Consider the following 23336-nt stretch of genomic DNA (forward strand, 5'->3'; position numbering starts at 1 on the left):
GTAATAGAACAAAAATGAACACAACAGTAGTTATTGAATTGAAGCATGAATATGTAGTGTGTAATACAACCAATACAGTAATAAAATATGATTCGCTTCCGATCGGTGTTCAAAGATGCAGCTATTGAAAGCCACGTATTCTCCTTCATTTTCTCATCTTTATACGAGGCGCGCCGCTTATCGTAAACGTGAGGATTTTCCTCAACACTCAATATTAGAATCTCATCAAATAAAACTTGCTCCATGATGCACAGCACAGAACAAAATAATGCATAGGTTATGTCACGGTCTTCTTGCTACAAAATATACGACGACAAAATAGCTTTTAGATGGCAATAGAATGAATCTATTGGGCTGTTATCGGAAACGTGAACGCCAAAGTTGAAACTTGGCCAACTCTCCGTTCCCGATCCCGGGCTCCGGCAAGCTTTTCGTTAATTGTGAATGCTCACATTTAAATGTACACATTTTAATAATTTTACCGTTTTTGTTTTCGTTCCGATTCTCGTTTCCGGTTTATTGTGAACCAGCCTTAACCCGTGTGTCCCATATCGGAGATTTCCGGTACTTTAAAGACCTCCAAGCATAAGTTAGAGCCACTGGACCACATTTATCCTCTCTCGCGTTGTAGTAGTATCTTAGTTACTTACTAGTGGGCGTTTGTCCCTCTTCCTCCGTCAGCAAATAAGTGTAACTAAACTCGTTTACGTACTGAAGATCCATCAGGGTGTACCTACGTTGCAGCATCGAAATGATTAAGAAATACATACATATGTAAAAGGGAAGTAAGACAAGTGTGTGCAATAACATTGTAAGAATGTCAAGCTGGGCTGAAGAAAAATTTTAAAATTAAGTGATCGGTTTCGAATACAATTTCATTTGCCGATGGCCAATTTATATTTTAAGAAAGTGAAGACATGTTACTAATTGCAAAATTTCAACTAGATAATATTTTTTTTTATTTAAATTTTTAACTGCCTCCCATTGGAGGTAGCCCAGAAGGACTCAGTATACTTTCCTACATGAATTTTACAATATTAAATGTTTACATAAATTTGTTGACAGAAAATTAAAATAAACAAACATGAATTATAAAGTGAAGAAAGAGAAATTAAACAGAGTGAATATGATGACCCAGAATTTGGCAAGAGCGTTTCAAAACTGAAGTTATGATGGCAGTAGTCCAAAAGTCTTCCTGAAGCATTCAAAGAAGTTGGGAATCACACCACGAGCTCCAATAAGAAGACCAATCACCTCAATGTCTTCAAGCTTGTATTTTGCTTTGAAGTAATCAACTGTTGGCACATAAATGTTGATCTTTTCTTGATTGACATTCTCCGGCTGGCTACTCCCCGTTTCAATCCTTATGGAAGGATCAATTATATATCCTTTCTTGGTAGTCTGGGAATACGCTAGGATGTCAATACGTCTAGAGGAGCCATTAGTAGCAAGGCAAAAAACTTCCTCTTCTACTATCCAAGACTTTTTTCTTAAAGCGGTTGCAATTAAGGATCGAACATGATGGTGTCTGGCATTTCGGAGGAGTAAACCTCTGTTACACTGACCTTGGACGTGGGCAAGGGTTTCAGTAAAACTCTAGTGCTAAAACATAAAATTACAGAACAATATACTGTTCCTAGAACACAAGCTTTGTTCTTTCGGGGTACTTTCTTGTAATGTCTCATGTTTGATAAATTATTATTAAGAGTTCATAATTGTGATAAAAAATAGAACGATTCTCTGTATTTCAAAGAATTTGTGAGATACTCGTAGTAAAACGAAATTTAAAGTGTAAAATAGTAAAGAAACTATCCTAGAATTCTGTAAAACGATGGCTATACATGTCCTTATGTTTGGTTCTTAAAACTAGTTGATGAATTGATCTGACAGGAGAATAATAGAAACAGTGAAGATTAATTTTCTGAGTTATGTTGCTGGATGATAAAATCAAGGAACATAAGAAGTAACACCACAATTGAGAACTTTAATACTAACAATTTAAATAATGTCATGCCAGATTATAAAAATAGTCGGAGAGAACATAATATTATTCTAACAATGCCCGAAGAATTTTAAAGCTCGGGAAGAAAAGACTACATCTCTCTCACAAAAAAAAAAAAAAACTCTTGGCAATACATATATACAGGGACATCATTTTATTTTTACTAACATTTTTAATATTAACCTGTCTATGCCTTTAGAGAACCGGAAACACCGCTTGCTCCCCCCTCCAAGACTGGAGTTCGATGTTACTGGCGTAAAACACAAATCACTCTACTAGGTATAGGAAGGAAGAAAAGTAGTTCATCCATTTACGTAAACTAGGAAATATCGCGATTTTGAGTTTGATACTTTTCATTAGCTTTTCTTTAATCAAAGTACAGTACTGTATTAAGAATAAGTGCTTTTACTCACGAAGTGAGTTATCCATGCGAACGTATTCATTATGCAGTGTATACTGTCTACAGCACATTAGCGTACAATATAGAGAAAGAAGTGGCCGTTCATTTCGATACAGGCTTCAGTTCTTTTGTGCATATTATCGCACTATAGACTATTGCATCTAATTCCAATTGCCAGTTTCGTCCTTCGTACTAGTAACTCATGTTGAAATAATTCTGTACCTACTCTACGTACTGTAAATTCAATCTTCACTTCTGCCCGACCCGAAAATATAAAATTACTCAGACATGCTATCTACTGTCCGTCCAAGTGGTTATGCCGCAGGATTGTAGAAAGGGAGGAAATCACGTGACAGTTAATTACTTAACGAGGCCCTTTTATTTAAGTTAAATTAAACAGCTGTATAATATTACGTAAACTTCCAATTCCTAAGAGAAATTAATGTTTTCAGAAAAGAGCTAAGACAGCCCAGCTATTACAGAGGGGCGAGCAGAAGCAGGTGGGGGAAATCGGGATGCGACGTAGTCAAACGGACAGTACCTGTGCGAAAATATAATTCAAAGCTCTTTCGTCACTGGAAAACGCGAACATATTTCTGGAACGTACTCTACTCATTCAGTACTGCTTACTATCTGCGGTCTTGGTTCTGTGTGGATTTGGAACTTCCTTAGTAGAAGGGGTGGGAGTGAAGTACATTAAAAAACTCAGGTACAATAAAAATTGAAGTAAAAATAAAATGATGTCCCTGTATAAACACTTTATAATAGTAGGCCTACAATTTAAACGTGTTTTGAAAATAAAAATAATAATTTATAATCGTAACAGTGTAATTTTGAAAAAGAATTATTATTCAAAGTTATGAATATTTGCCGCCCTTAAGATACTGTAGAATCCCTGTCTCGCGTTTGTGTCTCTGCAGGACAGTTTTATGAACTGTACTGATATAGAGTGGAAGTAACATGGGATCTTAATTAAGAATTCCTTGAAGTGAATACGATAAAATATATTACAGACTGCAGAAAGGAAAGTAAAGTCTTCTTAAAAATTGTATAAATATTTATTAGTGTATTTCATAATAATGTTGATGTGTATGGGCCTAATTTTCACACAAATAAATAGAGGAATTGCAGTAGAACAACTTTTTCCTTTAGAATTTTGCGAACCTGTAGTCCGTTTTAGCAAAAATTGAATGAAAAGAGACGAAATTAAACGTTTATGATTACTTTCGCGTAAGGAGGTTTAGCGTACAATAAAGTTTTCAGGGTCGGATGTGAGATGTAGCGTGGGGGATGGTTTGAGAGTCAGGAGTTCAGTTGCCTGGACACAGCTCGTCCACAAAAGACGTACCTCTTCAGTGGAGCAAGCAAATCATTTGAATATGTCCAGATTTAAAAATGAAGAGTGTTTAGTTAGGACTCTAATTTGTAGTGAAACTAAATGCAACGCGCGTAAAACTTAAGTTCTGTATAGCGAAACGTTTCCAGAGAACATTTATTTCAGCACGACAGCGAGTTCCTGTATACCAGAGTTCGGTAACCATGGTAACAGGCAATACCAAGCAAAACTGGTTGAGACTATCTGCATCATGCATGGAAGCTAATGGTACCGATCTTCAACATTTTCTTTGAAGATTGTTTACTGCCTGATGTCTCGGTAAGTTGAAATCACATGAAATATAAAGATAATATTAACCCGTTAGTACTCGGAACTATTTTCGTTTTAATTTTTTACATTTTTTCACATAAACCTATATCTGATTTATGCATAACTCATGTAATGGAAAAAAAAATACTAAACAAATGTTATAAGCATGACAAGATGCTAAAATTACATGGCAGCTTCGTTGTCACAGAGCACTAAAGAGATCATTTTTATGGAGTTTAATATCTGGCTCACAATAAATAAATTATCCGACATATGGAACGAAATGCGCGCACTTTTGCATATTGTAGTCCTCACATGATTTCAAAACACTGTAGGATATATCTTCAATAAAACCATTTCATAAAGTAGCTTTATTTATTTATTGTATTTACTTAATTTATTTAATTAATTATTTAATTTCTTTATCTCATTTATTTATTTCATTTATTTGCTTAATTTAATTAATTAATTAATTATTTAATACAATTATTCTTTCATTTATTCAATTTATTTATTTAATTATTTAATACATTTAACTAATTAATTAATTTATTTTATTTTATCAATTTACTTTATTTATTTAATAATCTATTTATTTCAATTTTTAATTATTTATTTAATATATTTATTTATGTAATATGTTTATTTATTTAATGTAATTTATTTATTTTATTTATTTACTTATTTATTTCTTTGACATATTTATTTATTTATTTTAATTCTTCTATTTATTTTACTTATTTATCAGTGGCGTATACTGGTTAAAGGGTTTGGGCTACCGCTGACCCTATTATTACACAAAATATATCTAACAATTACTTTAATTTTAATTACTATGGTAAAACTAATAATACAAAATTATTACATTATGTTATATTATAAACTTTTTCTTTTGTAATTTCCATGGGCTACCGCCGGTAGCCCCGGTAGCCCGCAAAATACGCCCCTGTTATTTATATAATTATTTACTTAATATTTATTTAATTTATTTCTTTAATTAATTAATTGATTTATCCATTATCAAAATTTACAAAAACCAAAATACAAAGCACTGCAGCATGCCGATAGCATGTGAATCACTAATGGGTTAAATTACGTAAAAAGTCTTGAAAAGAAATTAATTTGATGCTAATTTTCAATCTTTGTTAGTGTAGTTTAACTTGTAATGAAGGTTAATTACAAAGGATACTTAACCTATTCTATCCCTCGCTGTTAAAGTATGTTTTATATCAATTCTCGTTGTTGAATGTAACAGATTCTGTATGAAAGTGCGTACTCAATTCAACTCCGTACTCTTTTGTTTATGCTCGCGTTCGACTGTTCCATTCCAATACAGCCCGGGAGGTAATTTCACGAGAGGTTCTGCTGATCTGTTTTTTCCAGGTGAAGCGTGCATTATACATATTTAGACTGAAATTATTGCTTAATCATTTACCATAGAGAAAAATATTTATTAGGTATGTGTGGTTTTGGTTCGACTCTTTATATATACGCACGTAAATCCGTATTACTTCCACTCTGTAGACAATATGACAAAATATTTCTGTTACTTTTACGAAGTATACCTGGTCACATTCTGATGACGTCGTTAAACTCATACTTGGCATAACGTATTAATTATTTCACATTTAGAATTTTACGAAATTTCGTATCTTCACGCAAGAATAAGATTGCTTCTATATTATATAATTATATGCCTGCATGTATTTATTTATTTAATTAATGTATTTAATTAATTCATTTATTTCTTTACTTACGTATTTATTTATTATTTACTAGTTTTTGTTTATTTATTAATATCTTATTTAGTTATTTTTACATGTTTATTTACGTATTCATTAACCTATTTATTTGTATATGTATTTGTTTAAGTTTTCGCTTATTTATTACTTTATTTATTTATTTACTTACTTATTTACTTATTTATTTACTTACTTATATATATTTATTTACTTATTTATTTATATATTTATTTACTTACTTATGTATTTATTTGTTTATATTTTCGCTTCTTATTTATTACTTTATTTGTTTATTTATTTATTTAATAACTTATTTACTTATTTATTTATTTACTTACTTATTTATTTATTTATTATTTATTTATTTATTTGTTTATGTTTTCGCTTCTTATTTATTGCTTTATTTGTTTATTTATTTAGTTACTTATTTATTTATTTATTTACTTACTTATATATTTATTTATTAATTTTTTATTTATTTGTTTATGTTTTCGCTTCTTATTAATTACTTTATTTGTTTATTTATTTACTTACTTATTTATTTATTTACTTACTTATGTATTTATTTATTTATTTTTTATTTCTTCATTTGTTTTTGTTTTCGCTTCTCATTTATTACTTTATTTGTTTATTTATTTATTTATTTACTTATTTACTTACTTACTCACTTATGTATTAATTAATTAATTTTTTATTTATTTATTTGTTCATGTTTTCGCTTCTTATTAATTAGTTTATTTATTTCTTTACTTATTTATTTATTTACTTATTTATTTACTTATTTAGTTACTTATTTATTTGTATATTTACTTATTTATTAATTTATTTACTTATTCATTTTTATTTATTTACTTATGTATTTATTTACTTATTTATTTATTTATTCATTTATTCATTTATTTATTCATTTATTTATTTATTTATTTATTTATTTACTTATTTAGTTACTTATTTATTTGTATATTTACTTATTTATTAATTTATTTACTTATTTATTTTTATTTATTTACTTATGTATTTATTTACTTATTTATTTATTTATTCATTTATTCATTTATTTATTTATTCATTTATTCATTTATTTATTTATTTACTTACTTATTTAGTTACTTATTTATTTGTATATTTACTTATTTATTGATTTATTTACTTATTTATTTTTATTTATTTACTTATGTATTTATTTACTTATTTATTTATTAATTTATTCATTTATTTATTTATTTATTCATTTATTTATTTATATTTAGTCACTTCCTTACGCCACACAATGAGACTTACGACATTCACATTATTTCGTACTTTGTGGTGCTTCGTTATTTATTTCATTTCATTAGCTATGGAGCTCCATCGATTATTTATTTCCACTGCTTTTGTCGAATTAAAGTTATGCGATTTATCTTCCGTTTGCTGCCATACGTTTCTTGTTAATATTAATACGTCAAATTTGTAGATCGCTTCGTGGAATTAAACGTTGCGCAGCTATGAATACAGGGTGGAAGTGAGATAGCATTACAGATTTTCAGAGCGAGTAGCTCATTTATTTTTGTTTGTAACAGGAAAGTGTAATACTTATAAGTGAAAAGTCCATAGTTTTCTAAGACCAAAGATTTTTTTTTTCTTCAAATGTTTGACACTCTTTTATTCAGTAACTATTGCGAATGTGATCGTAATTTTTGTTCATATCGATAGATAATCTAATAAAAAATAATTTAACTCTTTGGCGTATTTCAATAGCATGGACGGTTTATGTGTAAATTCAATTAAAAATCACTAATTTGAAGACGCTGAACGATGCAACAAGCTTGAAACATTTGTAACCAGATATGAAGATAGGAGATTGTTTGCTGAGACAGACCTGGGTTCGTTCACCTCTTACATCTGTATTATGAGAATAAAGAGCAGTGTGTTAGCGGCAATGTTGCTGAAATTACCAACTCAATTTTCTAATTAAATGTATATTTAGTCACAAAACACACTGTAGGTGCGCTGGCCTTCTATGCCCAAGGTTGCGGGTTCGATCCCGGGCCAGGTCGATGGCATTTAAGTGTGCTTAAATGCGACAGGCTCATGTCAGTAGATTTACTGGCATGTAAAAGAACTCCTGCGGGACAAAATTCCGGCACATCCGGCGACGCTGATATAACCTCTGCAGTTGCGAGCGTCGTTAACTAAACCATAACATTAACACACTGTAGGATTTCTTTTCATTTAAATGTACGCTATCGCCCCTTTCAATCTGGAGCAGTATTTTATTTCCACCCTGTACAGTACTGACAAAGAAATTGTGAGGCGATGACAAGTGTTCGCTAATTTTTCCATGACAAGCCCATTTGGACTAGCAAAGTTTTGAATCTAGAAGTCTATATTTCAGGCAGTACCGCGTATTTGAATTTCGGTAACAAAAAGTCCGTCAATTCTTTTTCGGATTTTTCTGGGGAGAGGTAACAATATTCTTTCCGATGCGGAAATTCTTATAAAGTTGTTATTTTTTAAAATTGATTTTAGTATGTAGTCGATTCTGTAGGAATCTGATTATAGTGATACAATGAGAAATATAGCCTAAATTACATTATTATCCCAAATTTCAATATAGAGCCTAGGAGTATTCTTCTATCTCTTTGGTTAATTTATTTTTATTTAATTCTTATTTCCAAAAATAGGTATATCACATTTTGTAATTTCATTAAAGATAAGGCCACTTTGGCAATTGTGGCTGCACGATTTCTTGTCTATCCATTTTCCATATAAATTCCGCACTTTATTCTTTAAGTTTTGAGCAGGACTTTCCGCACCACTTTTCCAAATATAGATATAAAAAATGTAATATTTGAACACTGGATATTATTTCTTTATACACAATGTTTACTAGCAGTAGGCCCAATTACAGATTAATTGTTTTAGATTCGTTCCGAGTTTATGACGGAAGAACCTCTTTGATTCATTGTCCCATTGGTCAGTGTATCTATCTTTCATTTAGCTTATGGTTTATATGTTTATGGTTGCTATGATACCCAATTTTCTGCTTGTCTCTTTTTATTTTCACGCTTCTATTGTTTTTGTCGATAGCGCTTTGTTTTATTTGTTAGTTTAAATATTGATTATTCTATTGTGATGTTTTTCCTGAAGCTTTCAGTCCAGTTTGTACAGATAAATGTACTACAAATATAAAACAAAATGTTTACTTTCTGGATAATGCTTACCAGTCCGTACTTCTGGATGATACAGACGATGAAACACTGAAAAAAAAATCATTATCATTTCGACAAAATAAAAAGTGTATGGAAGTAAATATCATGACACGTTTAGAATCATTTCGTAGTAAGAATAATGTACAAGTTTACATTCCTTCACAAGGTGAATTCAATTTGTTATGCATGTTAAACTGACAACACACACTTGTGTACGTTCAGATTAGGCAAGGTTACTATGAATGCATCCAGAGACCCGTTTTACGATGTTTACAATATTGATAAAATGTAAATTTTTTTCCTAAATTTTAAACTTCTGTTTCACAATCTTACTTTGTAATGTTACAAAGGAAATCAAAAATTTAAAAATGAAATTTTGAGCAGTTTACAAGCGTTTTGTTTCACAATCAATGAGTAATTTTACAAATATGTAAACTTTACTTGTAAATAAGGCACATTTACTACAACAAATCTTTGATATGAAAAGTTAAATATTGCAAAAATTGCTGAAAAAACTAATTAAAGATAATGTTCTTAATTTTTTTTAGTAATTGGATCCCATTATGAATTAAGCTAAACCAATTCTGATGTTGATTAGCACTTCTAGTGACCAAATGTGCATACATACCGAGGCACAGGTTTTTATGCTGTTCCTGGGTTCCTTAATGTTTGTGTGGTTGTGGATTGAACATTTACTAGCCTAAATATTGATGCACCAACACAAAACGAAGTTTAATCATTTTCCATGGTTTAAACTATGAAACTTTGGGCCGTATTCATAGACATTCTTAGCGCGGGCTTTCGGTGGATGATCAGCAAACTAACGTTTTTCGTATTCATAAACCAGTGTTAGCGATATGATATGATATGATATGATATGATATGATATGATATGATATGAATTCTGTTTAGCACGCTCGTAGCCCAGGCTAGCGAAATGTCTATAAATAGCACCCTTAGTGCTTTAATCTAAACTAGTGTTTAAAGCAAGAAAGCCAGCTAAAGTGAACTTGATTAGGTTAGGTTACGGTGGTCTTTAAGGTCTCCTGGACGTCGACCTAAAAGGCTTATTGTGCATCCACATTGGAATGGACAATAGTACTGTTTTCCAAATATGTTCCTTGGACCAGCAACAGTATTTTGGCTCCAACATTAGTGTCCATTACTAAGGGTCGTATTCATAGACAAGACTTTGGACCAAACTTGACTTTGGAAAGTACAAAGTCACCATTTTTCTATTCACAGTCGACACTTTGACGAAAGTAAACTTCAATCGTTACTTTACTTCGAAGTCGCCGAAAATCTAGACTTTGACTTTCGCTCGTGGACATCAGAAAAATGGCTGATATTTCGAAATTTGTTGAATTTTCCGAGAATATTAAGGACATCTTGGGGATTATTAAAGCTTCTCATGTTCCTTGGTGTATTATTAGATATAGATAATGCATTCAAATCAAGGTACAGATTTGACAAACAGACAGTATTAGATATCCTCGTCATGTTTCAGCATTCATTGATGAATAATGAATAATAATCAAAGAGGATTATCTGTTCCACCAATAATTGAATTTCTTATTTAATCGCGATTTTACGCTACAGGTAATTGATGGCGTAATATTGTTTGACTGTTTAATTCTATAGAGAATAATTATGTTATACAATTGGATATGCAGTTAATTTTTAATCCTGCGGTCGTCATAATAATGTTTTCCGAATATTGATTTCAATTAATTTTTAAGTAGTCTATCATTAGTCGCATCTTCTTATCTTCCATATTTTCAGAATAAAATTATTTTATAATTAAATAATTCGAGGGCTTAACGTGAATCTAACGCAATTACAATCGATGTTTTATTCACAACATAATTCTTAGCAGGCAATACTATTTCAGATTAACTCTACCATCATGTTTTGTAGTTACGAATTTTATTGTATTATATACGAGTTAGGAACTGATTTACGATTTTTTTGATCAAGTAGAAGAACGAATTATTATCTATTGGTGTAAAGATCTAAAAATATCAATTATTTTATTTACGTTAGTTTCAAACTAAGCCCACGAATTTATTATTCTTATGTAATGCTCCAAGAACCGCTAACAATCGCTTAACATGTACCGATGTTCAATTGTTCATTGATTTGTGTCTCAAAAGATGGCTTTGATTGTGGCAATGCCTACTCTATTTCAACTGTATGCTAATTTAATTAGTTTAGAAGGCAGTGATTGTGATTGCCAACATTAGAACAAAATCGTCAAAGTCAAAGTCTCAGAAGTGTTGTCTATGAATAGGACTTTTAACAAAGTTAAACTTTACTACGAAAGTCGACTTTGCAGAGTCTTCATCCAAAGTCTTGTTTATGAATACGGCCCTAAATCTTTCCTTGTTATGGAAAGGGAAAATCTTTGCCTTTCTGGGAATGGAAAGTCAAACAGGATATGGGAGGCAATCTCTTCCTTCTGTTTGCACATTCGACAGATGGATCCCTCTTTATAGAGCCCCACTGTGCGTAGTTCTTTCCTGAAGTGACCATGACCAGTAGTTATGCAACTACACTTCTCACTCCTCTTCTGTCCAATTTGAACAGAGATGAGGAGAGAGAGTTGTTTGGACCTACGACCAGTTTCCTGACCAGTTTTTGTCAAGGATAGGATAGCCAGCTGCTTTGGTGTCTTTCCTTAAGTGAACTTGATAATAAGGTTTTAGTTTAAAGCACAGTTTAAACCAGTCATGTCAATTGATGCCCATAGGAGCAAGCGCGCGCTTTAGAGCTCAGGAGAGCCTGACGCTTTCCAGCGGAAAGAAAAGAGACAGACGAAAGAGGTGGTATATGCCGCTTGGTCGAGCTATATTCAGGAATGGCCAGCACTGATTCAATAGATAAAGGGAAGAGAACTTATTAAAACTGTATCCATGTTAATTTTTAGATTTGTCTGAGAACTATAAGTGTATTATAAGAAATTAAATTTTAATTTTAATGCTCCTTTTTCACAAGTTTGATTTTTTTATACAAAATAAATATTTTCTCAGTTTTTTTAATAGAAATGTGAAATTTTCAGATATAGGCCTATTTATTTAGTAACCTTATAGGATGTTTTCGTAAATCTAATATACCGTAAATACGTATTACTGGAGATAGTGTATTGAAAATTTTGAAAATATTCGCATGGAAATTGTTTGTAAGGAAATGAATTAACAAAGCAACTACTGTTACATCATAAGCAGAAGATACGTGCCCATGTATTGTAAAAATGTCAGCTCTATAGCTTCTGCACATTTCGAGAAAATAATTCAATATTTTGATGATAGGAAGTTGCTCACCAATATCACCTTAAAAGCATAATGCGATAAGAGTTTTGTTATGTAATATTAGTTACACTTAAAACAGATACAGCACCTAGGTAACTTTGCTTTGTACTGTAATATTGTTTTGATTAGTTTATTGATTACTTTTATAAGGCTAAAGATACCATCAATATCAATTCCAACTCAACATGTCACACTTAATCTCTCTCTCTCTCTCTCTCTTTTTTTTTTTTTTTTTTTTTTTTTTGAATATCAGTTTCTTTATGAATGATGTGTTTCATCCATTTAGTACAGTATAGTTGTACTATTATGGAATTTATGTGAACATTCCTTTTTAACTCTTTATTATGTTATTAAGATTTAAAACACAAGTGCAATATTAAGAAATCAGTGTTAGTACTTTTGTTTTACAGACAATATAGATAATATCAAACAGAAAGAAGCCATATAAAAATAACGACATAAAATTTCACGTTCCGTTTGAAGTTTGTGCACCACTGTTTTCTTAATCCAACAGGCTGCTTATTAATATACACAACCCTTCCTCTTTCCTTACTTAGCGCTTGATGCCCGCGCACGACGTCAAGGTGAGGAAAATGCGCTTGCTTTGACATCACTGGTTTAAACTATCATTGAGAATATGGCCCTAAGTGTACGGACCTATCCCATGTCCAGCCACGTAAAGCCAAGCCAGACAGACAAGGGGGATTTTGAAACGTTGTAGCCATTATGTATCTGAGGAAAACTATATTAATAAGTTTAAATGGATTTGGACTTGACATACTCTGTGCGATTCATTCGATTCGTCTTGAATCAGCTTGCTGGTACTAAGTTTTTGTGCTTCCTCTGCAACAAAACAACACAAAACATCACTATAATACAGTGTAATATTTTTGTAACATCTGTAGCATGCCCCAATAGGATGTATCGCAAATTAATATGACACTTCTCCCTGCCATATCACACAGCATGATTAAGCATTTAAATACACCATGCGTTGGTGTATTTTTATCATTAGGGACCGGATTTTTATGTAATATCAAGGTGTGAAATATGTACAGAACTTAAATTAGTGTAGTGAGAAGAGATTTTTATCATATAATATTAATTAAATAATACATTTCATAAATTATTTATTAGATGCAATTAGACTGCTACGAACAGTCGGTGAAAGATACCTAGAGAAGAATACAGAAGAGTATGTAATATTTGTGGACCTAGAAAAGGCGTTTCACAGAGTGGATTGGAATAACCTGATGGGGATCCTGAAGAAAATAGCTGTGGATTGGAAAGAGAGGAGGCTGTGAAGTAATTTTTAATGAAACAATTAGTCAGAGTCAGGATAGGAGAAGAAATGTAAGAGGGAAGTGAAATAGGAAGAGGAGTACATCAAGCATGTCCTTTACCACCTGTTCAATATCTACTTTGAGGTTTTATTGAAGAATTGTTTTCATAACATGGGAGAGGTGATAGTAGGAGGAAGAAGAATAAAGTGAATAAGATTTGTACATGATATGGAGTTTTTAGCAAAAGAGATGTTACTAAGGGATATGCTACTGGAACTAAATGACAGCTGTGAGGAGTATGGGATGAAGATAAATTCAAACAAGATAAAAACCATGGTCATAGAAAGAAAATAAAGCAGGTAAACTTGCGAATTCTAAATGAGGCAGTAGAGCAAGTGGACAGCTTCAAATATTTGGGGTGTACTATAAGCAGTAACATGAGCTGCTGCCAGGAAGTCAAAGGGAGGATAGCAATGGGCAAGGAAATTTTAATAGAAAAAGGAGCATCTTATGAAGGCCTCTGGAAAAAAGAACTAAAGAAGAGAGTAGTGAAGTGCTTTGTGTGCAGTGTGACGTATGGGACGGAAACAAGGACATTACTACGAAGTGAAGAGAAACGAATAGAAGGATTTTAATTGTGAATATGAAGAAGAATGGACCGTGTGAAATGGCCAGATAGAATAAGAAATGAAGCTGTGTTCGAAAGAGTGAGTGAAGAAAGTATGATGTTGAAACTGATCAGAAAGAGAAAAAGGAATTGGTTGGGTCACTGGCTGAGAAGAAACTGCCTACTGAAGGATGTACTGGAAGGAATGGTGAACGGGAGAAGAGTTCGGGCCTGAAGAAGATATCAGATGATAGACGACATTGAGATACAGGGACATTATTTTATTTTTACTTCAATTTTTATTGTACCTCAGTTTCTGAATGTACTTCACTCCCACCCCTTCTACTAATGAAGTTCCAACTGTCCTCCACATAGAACCAAGGCCGCATATAATAAACAGTACTGAGTTAGTGAGTATAGTACGTTCCAGAATATGTTCGCGTTTTCCAGCGACGAAAGAGCTTTTAATATTAAATAATAATTTTGCACAGGTACTGTCGTCCGTTTGCCTACGTCGCATCCCGATTTCCTCCACCTGCTTCTACTCGCCCCTCTGTAAAGGCTATTGACTGGGCTGTCTTAGCTCTTTTCTGAAAACATTAATTTCTGTTAGGAATTGGACGTCTACGTAATATTATACAACTGCTTAAAATAACTTAAATAAAAGGGCCTCGTTAATTAATTGTCACGTGATTTCCCTCTTTTCTACGATCCTGCGACATAACCACTTGGACGGACAGTAGATAGCATGTCTGAGTAATTTTATCTGTGCGGGTCGGGCAGAAGTGAAGATTGAATTTACAGTACGTAAGGTACTCTTTTATAGAGAAGGTACAGAATTATTTCAACATGAGTTATTAGTACGAAGGACGAAACTGATAATTGGAATTAGATGCAATAGTCTATAGTGCGATAATATGCACAAAAGAACTGAAGTCTGTATCGAAATGAACGGCGACCATTTTTAAAAATGTGTTTAAATATCCATATTATGATTATTTTTCAATTTAACTTCCTTCTCTATATTGTACGCTAAAGTGCTGTAGACAGTATAATATACATTGCATAATGAATACGTCTGCATGGCCAGCTCAGTTCGTGAGTAAAAACACTCACTGTTAATACGGTACTGTATTTTGATTAAACAAAAACCTAATGAAAATTATCAAACTCAAAATCGCGATATTTCCCTGTTTACGTAAATGGATGAACTACTTTTCTTCCCTCCTATACAAAGTAAAGTGATTTGTTTGTATTTTACCCCAGTATCATCGAACTCCAGTCGTGGAAGTGGGTAGCAAACGGTGTTTCCGGGTCTCAACCATTAATCCAAAGGTATAGCCAGGTTAATATTAAAAATGTTAGTAAAAAAGAAATTATGTCCCTGTATATGGATGGTACGAGGAGACTAAGAGCAAGGCTGAAAATAGGAAAGATTAGAGAATGCTGGGTGTGCAGTGAAAGACCTCGCATTAAGCAGAACACTGTGAATGAATGAATATTACTAGTGTAGCGACATTCATAGGCCTATATTAAATTTGTAACTGTATCGGGTAGTATCAATTGAAAACTTGTGGTGTGGTCGAATTCCAAAGGTCGGCCAATTTCTTTGTGTTAGTACAGAAAGAGAATGCTGTGAACCGTACTTCAGCATGCTCTACTTTGAGTGTAATGTTGCACATGTCCGTGTAGTTTAATATTCAAGGAAAATTGAATTAAATAGAAATCTTCATACAATCACAAATTATTTTATGCTCGACCATGCCGAAATGTAGTAATTATACACCTGGTAGCAGCCCTTTAATGGGCCTCATTAAAGTACACCTATTCATTAAAGTTCAGGTGTTCCACCAATCAGAAAATAGCATTGTAGCAATATGAAATCGCAAGTATCGATTATTCTCGAATATGCAATCGAAAGACAACTAACGCGAGTTTAGACAATATTAAACTCAGTCGAAAAAAAAACAACACACAAATTAACATCAATTCACCGTAATCTTACAGCCTTTCACAAAGCACATTCCCGCAAATTCATTTCACCAATTGCCGGAAAAAATCAATATGGTCGAGCATAAAAAGTCGTATGAAACTCGACTATAATGGTAATTAAGAAGCTCGTATGAAAGTTATGAAACTCGCTTGCGCTCGTTTCATAAACATACTCGCGTTTTAATTACTACCATTATAGGCTCGTTGCATAATGTAGTATCTGTAGCTTTCATCTGGGGCTTTAAGAAGAGATACAATTATTAGTAAGACTATTATGAAATAATTTGGAGGAAGTAACAGTGTAGACAATTTGGGAGTGTAACACCATTTTCCCGTGTATTAACAGCCATGGAGTAACGGTTAGCATGCGTGACAGTGAAACGAGCGGTCTCGGGTTCATATTCTGAATGGGAAAAGTTCCTCGATAAGGTTTTTTGTGGGGTTTTCCCTCAACCCATTAAGAGGAATTGCTGGGTAACTTTCTGCGCTGGACCCTGGACCATTTCGCCGGCATTATCACCTTCATATTATTCAGACGCTGGATAACCAGAGCATTTGATAAAGCGTCGTAACATCCCACTAACCTATGTATTAAGGAAGTCATCTTTTAATTTTCCAAGTTGTATAGCAGTATAACAAAATAAGTAACAGTGCAGATGACAACAAAGAAGGTACCTTTTCATATTAAAGAAGAATTTAGTTCAAAACATAATGCTTGATTTTTTCATTAGAATTCATCTTAATAGCATCGGTGCATGGACCTATATTGATAAGATTGGATAAGTAAAGGTTGCATCAAGGTTATGAACAACTGTTCGGTAATGGGAATTAAATTAGATCAAAAAGAGTGCAACCCTGTTCTCACCGGAGCTGATACCGGTTTCTTTCTGGCATTCTTCGATGTCTGCCTTTGAAATTTCGTCCTCGTCCTCGACCTCGTCCTGGAAAAAAAATGTATTATATTATATTATATTATATTGTATTGTATTGTATTATATTATATTGTATTATATTATATTATATTGTAATGTATTGTACTGTATTGTATTATATTATATTATATTATATTATATTATATTATATTATATTATATTATATTATATTATATTATATTATATTATATTATATTATATTATATTATACAGATACATCATTTTATTTTTACTAACATTTCTAATATTAACCTGGCTATACCTTTGCTACCCTCTTCCACGATTGGAGTTCGATGATACTGGCGTAAAATACAAACAGATCAATTTACTAGGTATAGGAGGGAAGAAAAGTAGTTCATCCATTTACGTAAACTAGGAAATATCGCGATTTTGAGTTTGATAATTTTCATTAGGTTTTTGTTTAATCTAAATACAGTACAGTATTAACAATAAGTATTTTTACTCACGAACTGAGCTGTCCATGTGGACGTATTCATTATGCAGTGTATATTATACTGTCTACAGCACATTAGCGTACAATTTAGAGAATAAAGTTAAATTGAAAAATAATCATAATATGGATATTTAAACACATTTTTTAAAATGGTGGCCGTTCATTTCGATACAGGCTTCAGTTCTTTTTTTGCATATTATCGCACTATACACTGTTCTACCTAATTCCAAGTGCCAGTTTCGTCCTTCGTACTAGTAACTCATGTTGAAATAATTCTGTACCTACTCTATAAAAGAGTACCTTACGTACTGTAAATTCAATCTTCACTTCTGCCCGATCCGAAAAGATAAAATTACATAGACATGCTAGTTACTTTCCATTCAACTAGTTACGTCGCAGGGTCGTAGAAAGCAAGGAGGTCCTTTTATTTAAGTTATTTTAAACAGTTGTATAATATTACGTAGACGTCCAATTCCTAACAGAAATTAATGTTTTCAGAAAAGAGCTAAGACAGCCCAGCCACTAGCCTTTACAGTTAGGCGAGCAGAAGTAGTTGGTGAAAATCGGGATGCGACGTAAGCAAATTGACGACAGTACCTGTGCGAAAATATGATTTAATATTGAAAGGTCTTTCGTCACTGAAAAACGTGAATATATTTCTGGAACGTACTATACTCACTAACTCAGTACTGTTTAGTATCACCGTAAGGCACTTTGACTGCATACGCGGCCTCGGTTCTGTGTGTAGGACGGTTAGAAGTTTACTAGTAGAGGGGATGGGAGTGAAGTACATTCAAAAACTCAGGTATAATAAAAATTGAAGTAAAAATAAAATGATGTTCCTGTATTATATTATATTGCATTACTACCTCTGATTGAGAAAATGTTTTGTCGTACAGATACTTTATAAGTGCCAGAAAGGAGGCAGTGCGCATGATCAGGCATACAACGAAACAAATCTAATTTTATTACCTCAACTAGTCCTTCCCTTGTGAACCAGGTCGCTCGTCCTCTGATCATGCGCACTGCCTCCTTTCTGGGACTTATAAAGTATCTATGCGACAAAGCTTTATTCTAGGACTGCACAGCTATTATCAGGTAATACATCTCACTTGACGATATGTGTCAGAGGAAGAACAATTGTTTGTATGCATCTAAGTTTGATTAGTGTTATATGTAGCTAATCGGTGATGTATGCAATGGAGGGGAAAAGGAACTGGTCACCCTACCCCATTATCTTCTGGCCTAGTTGCCTCATAAGTGGTGCCTTGTTGGTATCACTTATGAGGTTCTTCGGACAGTTGACTAAACGACATTATATTATATAAAAAAATGAAAATGCAAAAAAAAAGACATTATATTATATTATACTAGTGGCTTGTGCAGCAAATGCTGCAAACTAAGTTCATTAGACGTTCAAATAAACATTTTTCAGATTTATTTTCAATGAAGAATACCAGACATTCGGAAAGTTATTTGCTTCCATAACAATGAAAGATACTCTCTCTCGAGCCAATACTGAAGAGAACCACGCATATAAATATCTACACCACACCGCCATTAAATATATGAAAAAGACCCAACCCCACTTGATTAGTAACTACAAACATATTTGATTTTTAATAATATTATTATCTTACGTAAGTTTTATAGCTTTCAGTAACATATACTATATCAAGAAATGGATTCGGAACACCTCAAAATCTGTGCTTCAGTGGCTGGCCATGATAATATCTTTGAAAAATATTGAAGTGGATGAGGTCAAATGACTTTATTGTCAAACGCCTGGCATTAGAAAACAACAACGACAACAACAACATATACTATATATATAAAAATATAGTAAAATATAGAAATCAAAATATAATTTAAGTTATTCTCTACATCTACTTATATAACCCCAAAACGTTTCACTTTCTTATCATCAATATAGCATTAATATGTATAATTAATGAAAAATAGTCACATCATGGTATTAACTACAATAATATTTCATTTATAATAGTAATAATGTCATCAAACCGCCTCAAGTTTTGTAGTTTTTAATATCCAATACACAGCTGTACCCAGAAAATTACACACCACAGAATCGAAGCTGTAAATTATTTTTAGTAAGTTAAGTTTTTAATAACCAATTTAATTTGAGCTCTAAATATGTCAGCATTCTTGCAGATCATGGCCTTCGTGTAATATTCTTTACTGTAGTGTGTATTTTGTTTTATTCTCAAATCCAACACGGCCGACTTGATGCTCGCTTCGCTTCTCCTGAATGCAATTAGCTAGTTCTCAAAACTGACGACAGATGGATTTTGGAAAATAGGAAAATTATGTAGGAAAATTGACATTTCACTGAAGACTACTATTTTTCCGAAAAACTTTGGGTTCCAAGCTTCAAAATGAGGGGCCATTTATTAAAATCCGTTCAGCCGTTTTCTCGTAATTTCCATTACCAGTTCAAATTATATATATAGATTATATTATATTATGTTATATTATATTATATTATGTTATGTTATATTATATTATATTATATTATATTATATTATATTATATTATATAATGACGTGACGGAAAACAAAAGTGGATATTGTAAATGAATTATGTAAACTACAGTAATTAACAGCAAGTATAATAAATAAATACGTCATCATTTTTACGTACAAGTCCGCGTGGTACACGCACCATACATTGATTGTCACTGTTATAATGCATTGCACCTGTACTTTACATTTAAAGCTTTATATTATATTACAGATTATGTCGTGTTGTATTTCACTACTTAACGTTACCATAACAACATGCATTTTTATGATACTTAAAAACTTACCACTTCAGCAAGTGAATAGCAGGTGAGGAGGCTAACCACAGTCACAAATAACAATTTAGTCTTCATTACTGCATATACCTTTCAACCTGTCTATAGTATTTAGTCACTGATATTTCGTTTATATTAAATACTGTGACACGACAAAGCTCCGAGTCATGCAGTCGGTCTACATATTATGAGTCACTAAAAAAACAGATTCTGAAATAAAGGAAGAATACACAAAGAGAGAGATAAATCACGAAGCATGATGGCCTTGGTTTTGTATAGAAGCAAACTATTCAAAAAGAAGAGTGGGTTTAATTTACTGATGGGTTACATAATTCAAAGCTACATTAGTATTTTTTATTCTTACAGAACACAATATGTAATATCTGTGGGTAATGTAACATTTCACTTAATTATTGAAGGCTGGAATATTAATTAATAGAAAGATTACGAACAGTGGTAAATAATAGCGCGCAAATTAATTTCCTTGTATTTCAACATTTGAATTACATATCCCTTTCGATGTTTTAATTATGAATTGTCTATGTTTCAATTTTTCTTCAGTGATGACTATGACTACTTATTTACTTACTTACTTACTTACTGGCTTTTCAGGAACCCGAAGGTTCATTGCCGTCCTCACACAAGCCCGCCAGCGGTCCCTAATCTGAGCAAGATTAATCCATTCTCTATCATCATATCCCACCTCCCTCAAATCCATTTTAATATTATTTTCCCATCTACGTCTCGGCCAACCTAAAGGTACTTTTCCCTCCGGCCTCCCAACTAACACTATATGCATTTCTGGATTCGACCATACGTGCTACATACCCTGCCCATCTCAAACGTCTGGATTTAATGTTCCTAATTATTTCAGATGAAGAATACGATGTGTGCAGTTCTGTGTTGTGCAACTTTCTCCATTCTCCTGTAACTTCATCCCTCTTAGCCCCAAATATTTTACTAAGCACCTTATTCTCAAACACTCTTAACCAATGTTCCTCTCTCAAAGTGAGAGTCCAAGTTTCACATCCATAAAGAACAACCGGTAATATAACTGTTTTATAAATTCTAATTTTCAGATTTTTTGACAGTGGAATTTATGTTTCTGAACATTTCTAACAGTACGTATAAACAGGTTTTTACATTGACTTCCTTTAATATTTGACATTCATATTTTTGTTACGTGATAATTGCTAATGTACCGTGGATGTGGGTAAAGTCAATCAGTGTGTGTGAAATCGATCATTTGCAATTTTTATTGAAGATTATATATTTTCTCAGTTACTTGTTAAAATTTTGTTTTGCTGACTTCATTGCCTGACATTGCAAATGTAAGCGAGAGGGACAACAAAAAGCCTGCGAATGCCAACAAAGGGAACACTATGTAATTACCGTTGAAGTGAAAATTGTTATTTTCAACTTTTTCTCTTAAATGAAAACAAAGTCTTACAAACTTTAAATTACAGTCAGCAATGAAAGGAGACAGGAAGTATACGTAAGTACTTTTCGTTGCGATTGTATCCTGAAATAATAGTTTTGCAGTTCGTAAATGTTAGTATCGAAACTTATTATTTTAAGAAAACTTGTACCTTTGTAGGGTTAAGTCGATCATGCCATAGACCTACTCGAAACAGATAGAACCAGCACTTATAAACAGAAAAGTGTCATAGTATAGCTTATATTGATGGGATAGTGGGGAAAGAGGAAGACGAAATTATGGTGAATTTCTTGCGTAAGAGAAGCACTGCCAAAGGAACATATTTTGTATACCCCTCTGTACCTGACTATGGGAACAACGTAGTTTCTAAAGTGACATGAGGAAGGGAAGATTTCAAATAACATCTGATATAAACCTAAGCAATGTTGAATTGCATTTTAGATTATAATTGAAGCGTGGTATTTCTATGTAAATTTTGAATTCTTGAATCTTTGTTTGTTGGTATGTGAAGTATTAAAATATGTTTTTATGTTTTATAAGTTGGCAATCATAGTCACGATTGTACAGTGGAGACCTAAAGGCCTAATTGTATCGAATAGTATGGTCACAGTAACAAAAGATACACAAAATAATGCTATAGGCGTATATTGAAGATTATTATTGTTTTTACACCCCTTATAATGAATAAAATATATGTAATTCACTTAATTTGTTTTTTTTTTTAAACATAAACAGTGAACGATTTTACTCCGCAATATTTTAAAATCGATCTTAAACTAAAAATTCAATGGTGATCGACTTTACCCTATTTAAGCAGGTAACTTCGATCACAAGTGAAATAAAAAAACAGTATATTATAGATTGTAATTCAATTCTTGTAACGTGTCTTCATAAGTGAAGGATATGACGACAAAATGCTATTTTCTGAGGAACTTCGCTCCATTGCATAACTTCAATATCATTAAAAAATTGCAAAATTTTGATCGACTTTACCCTTTTCTACGGTAATGAATATGATACAGCCAATTGGTTACTTCCTTAACAAGCCTTGTTTGCTGGATTTCACGAGTCTCTGTTGTGCAATGTCGCTCTCGCTTCCTTCAGAGTAAGCGATGTCCCGAAGCTCTCTCTCGTGGCGCTGTATGATTAGACTTGTCCATTAGTACAGTGGGTGGAGATTATTTTGATCTCTCCTGTTGAATTGTGAGACGTCACTCTCTCGTGTCGTATTAGAATGCCATCTCTATAAGACTGAAATGTTTACAGTAATTAAGTTCAGTTGAAATCCAAATGAAGCGCTGTATTGTTGCCCACATCGATGTAGGCGTATAATGCGAAAAGCGCGTATTGCTGTTGGTAGCAGTGATTCTTTATTTAAAGTCCTTTTTTCAAATGTCATGCTTTCAATGACAGAATGATGACGTCGTAACTGTAATGAAGCTCGTGGCTATAGAGAATGGCTGGGAAATCTATCCGTAGAAAAAGTCCTACTCTATAATAGTTTTCCTGTCTTTCGTTCTTTGTTTG

General features: G+C 32.6%; 1 protein-coding gene across 1 annotated transcript in view; it reads right to left on the minus strand.

The window, feature by feature from the left end:
* Positions 1–20554, minus strand: part of LOC138708685 (general odorant-binding protein 56d-like) — a 31225-nt gene extending 10671 nt beyond the window's left edge. Inside the window, exons 1-4 of the mRNA XM_069838777.1 lie at positions 20384–20554; positions 17036–17111; positions 13070–13131; positions 8993–9028 (exon numbers count right to left, since the gene is read on the minus strand). Of these exons, the coding sequence (XP_069694878.1) occupies positions 8993–9028; positions 13070–13131; positions 17036–17111; positions 20384–20449 (240 nt within the window). The 5' untranslated portion in view covers positions 20450–20554. The remainder of the gene's footprint in view (positions 1–8992; positions 9029–13069; positions 13132–17035; positions 17112–20383) is intronic.
* Positions 20555–23336: the final 2782 nt, after the last annotated feature.

This window comes from Periplaneta americana, chromosome 1 (genome assembly GCF_040183065.1).
Source record: "Periplaneta americana isolate PAMFEO1 chromosome 1, P.americana_PAMFEO1_priV1, whole genome shotgun sequence".
Lineage (NCBI taxonomy): Eukaryota > Metazoa > Arthropoda > Insecta > Blattodea > Blattidae > Periplaneta > Periplaneta americana.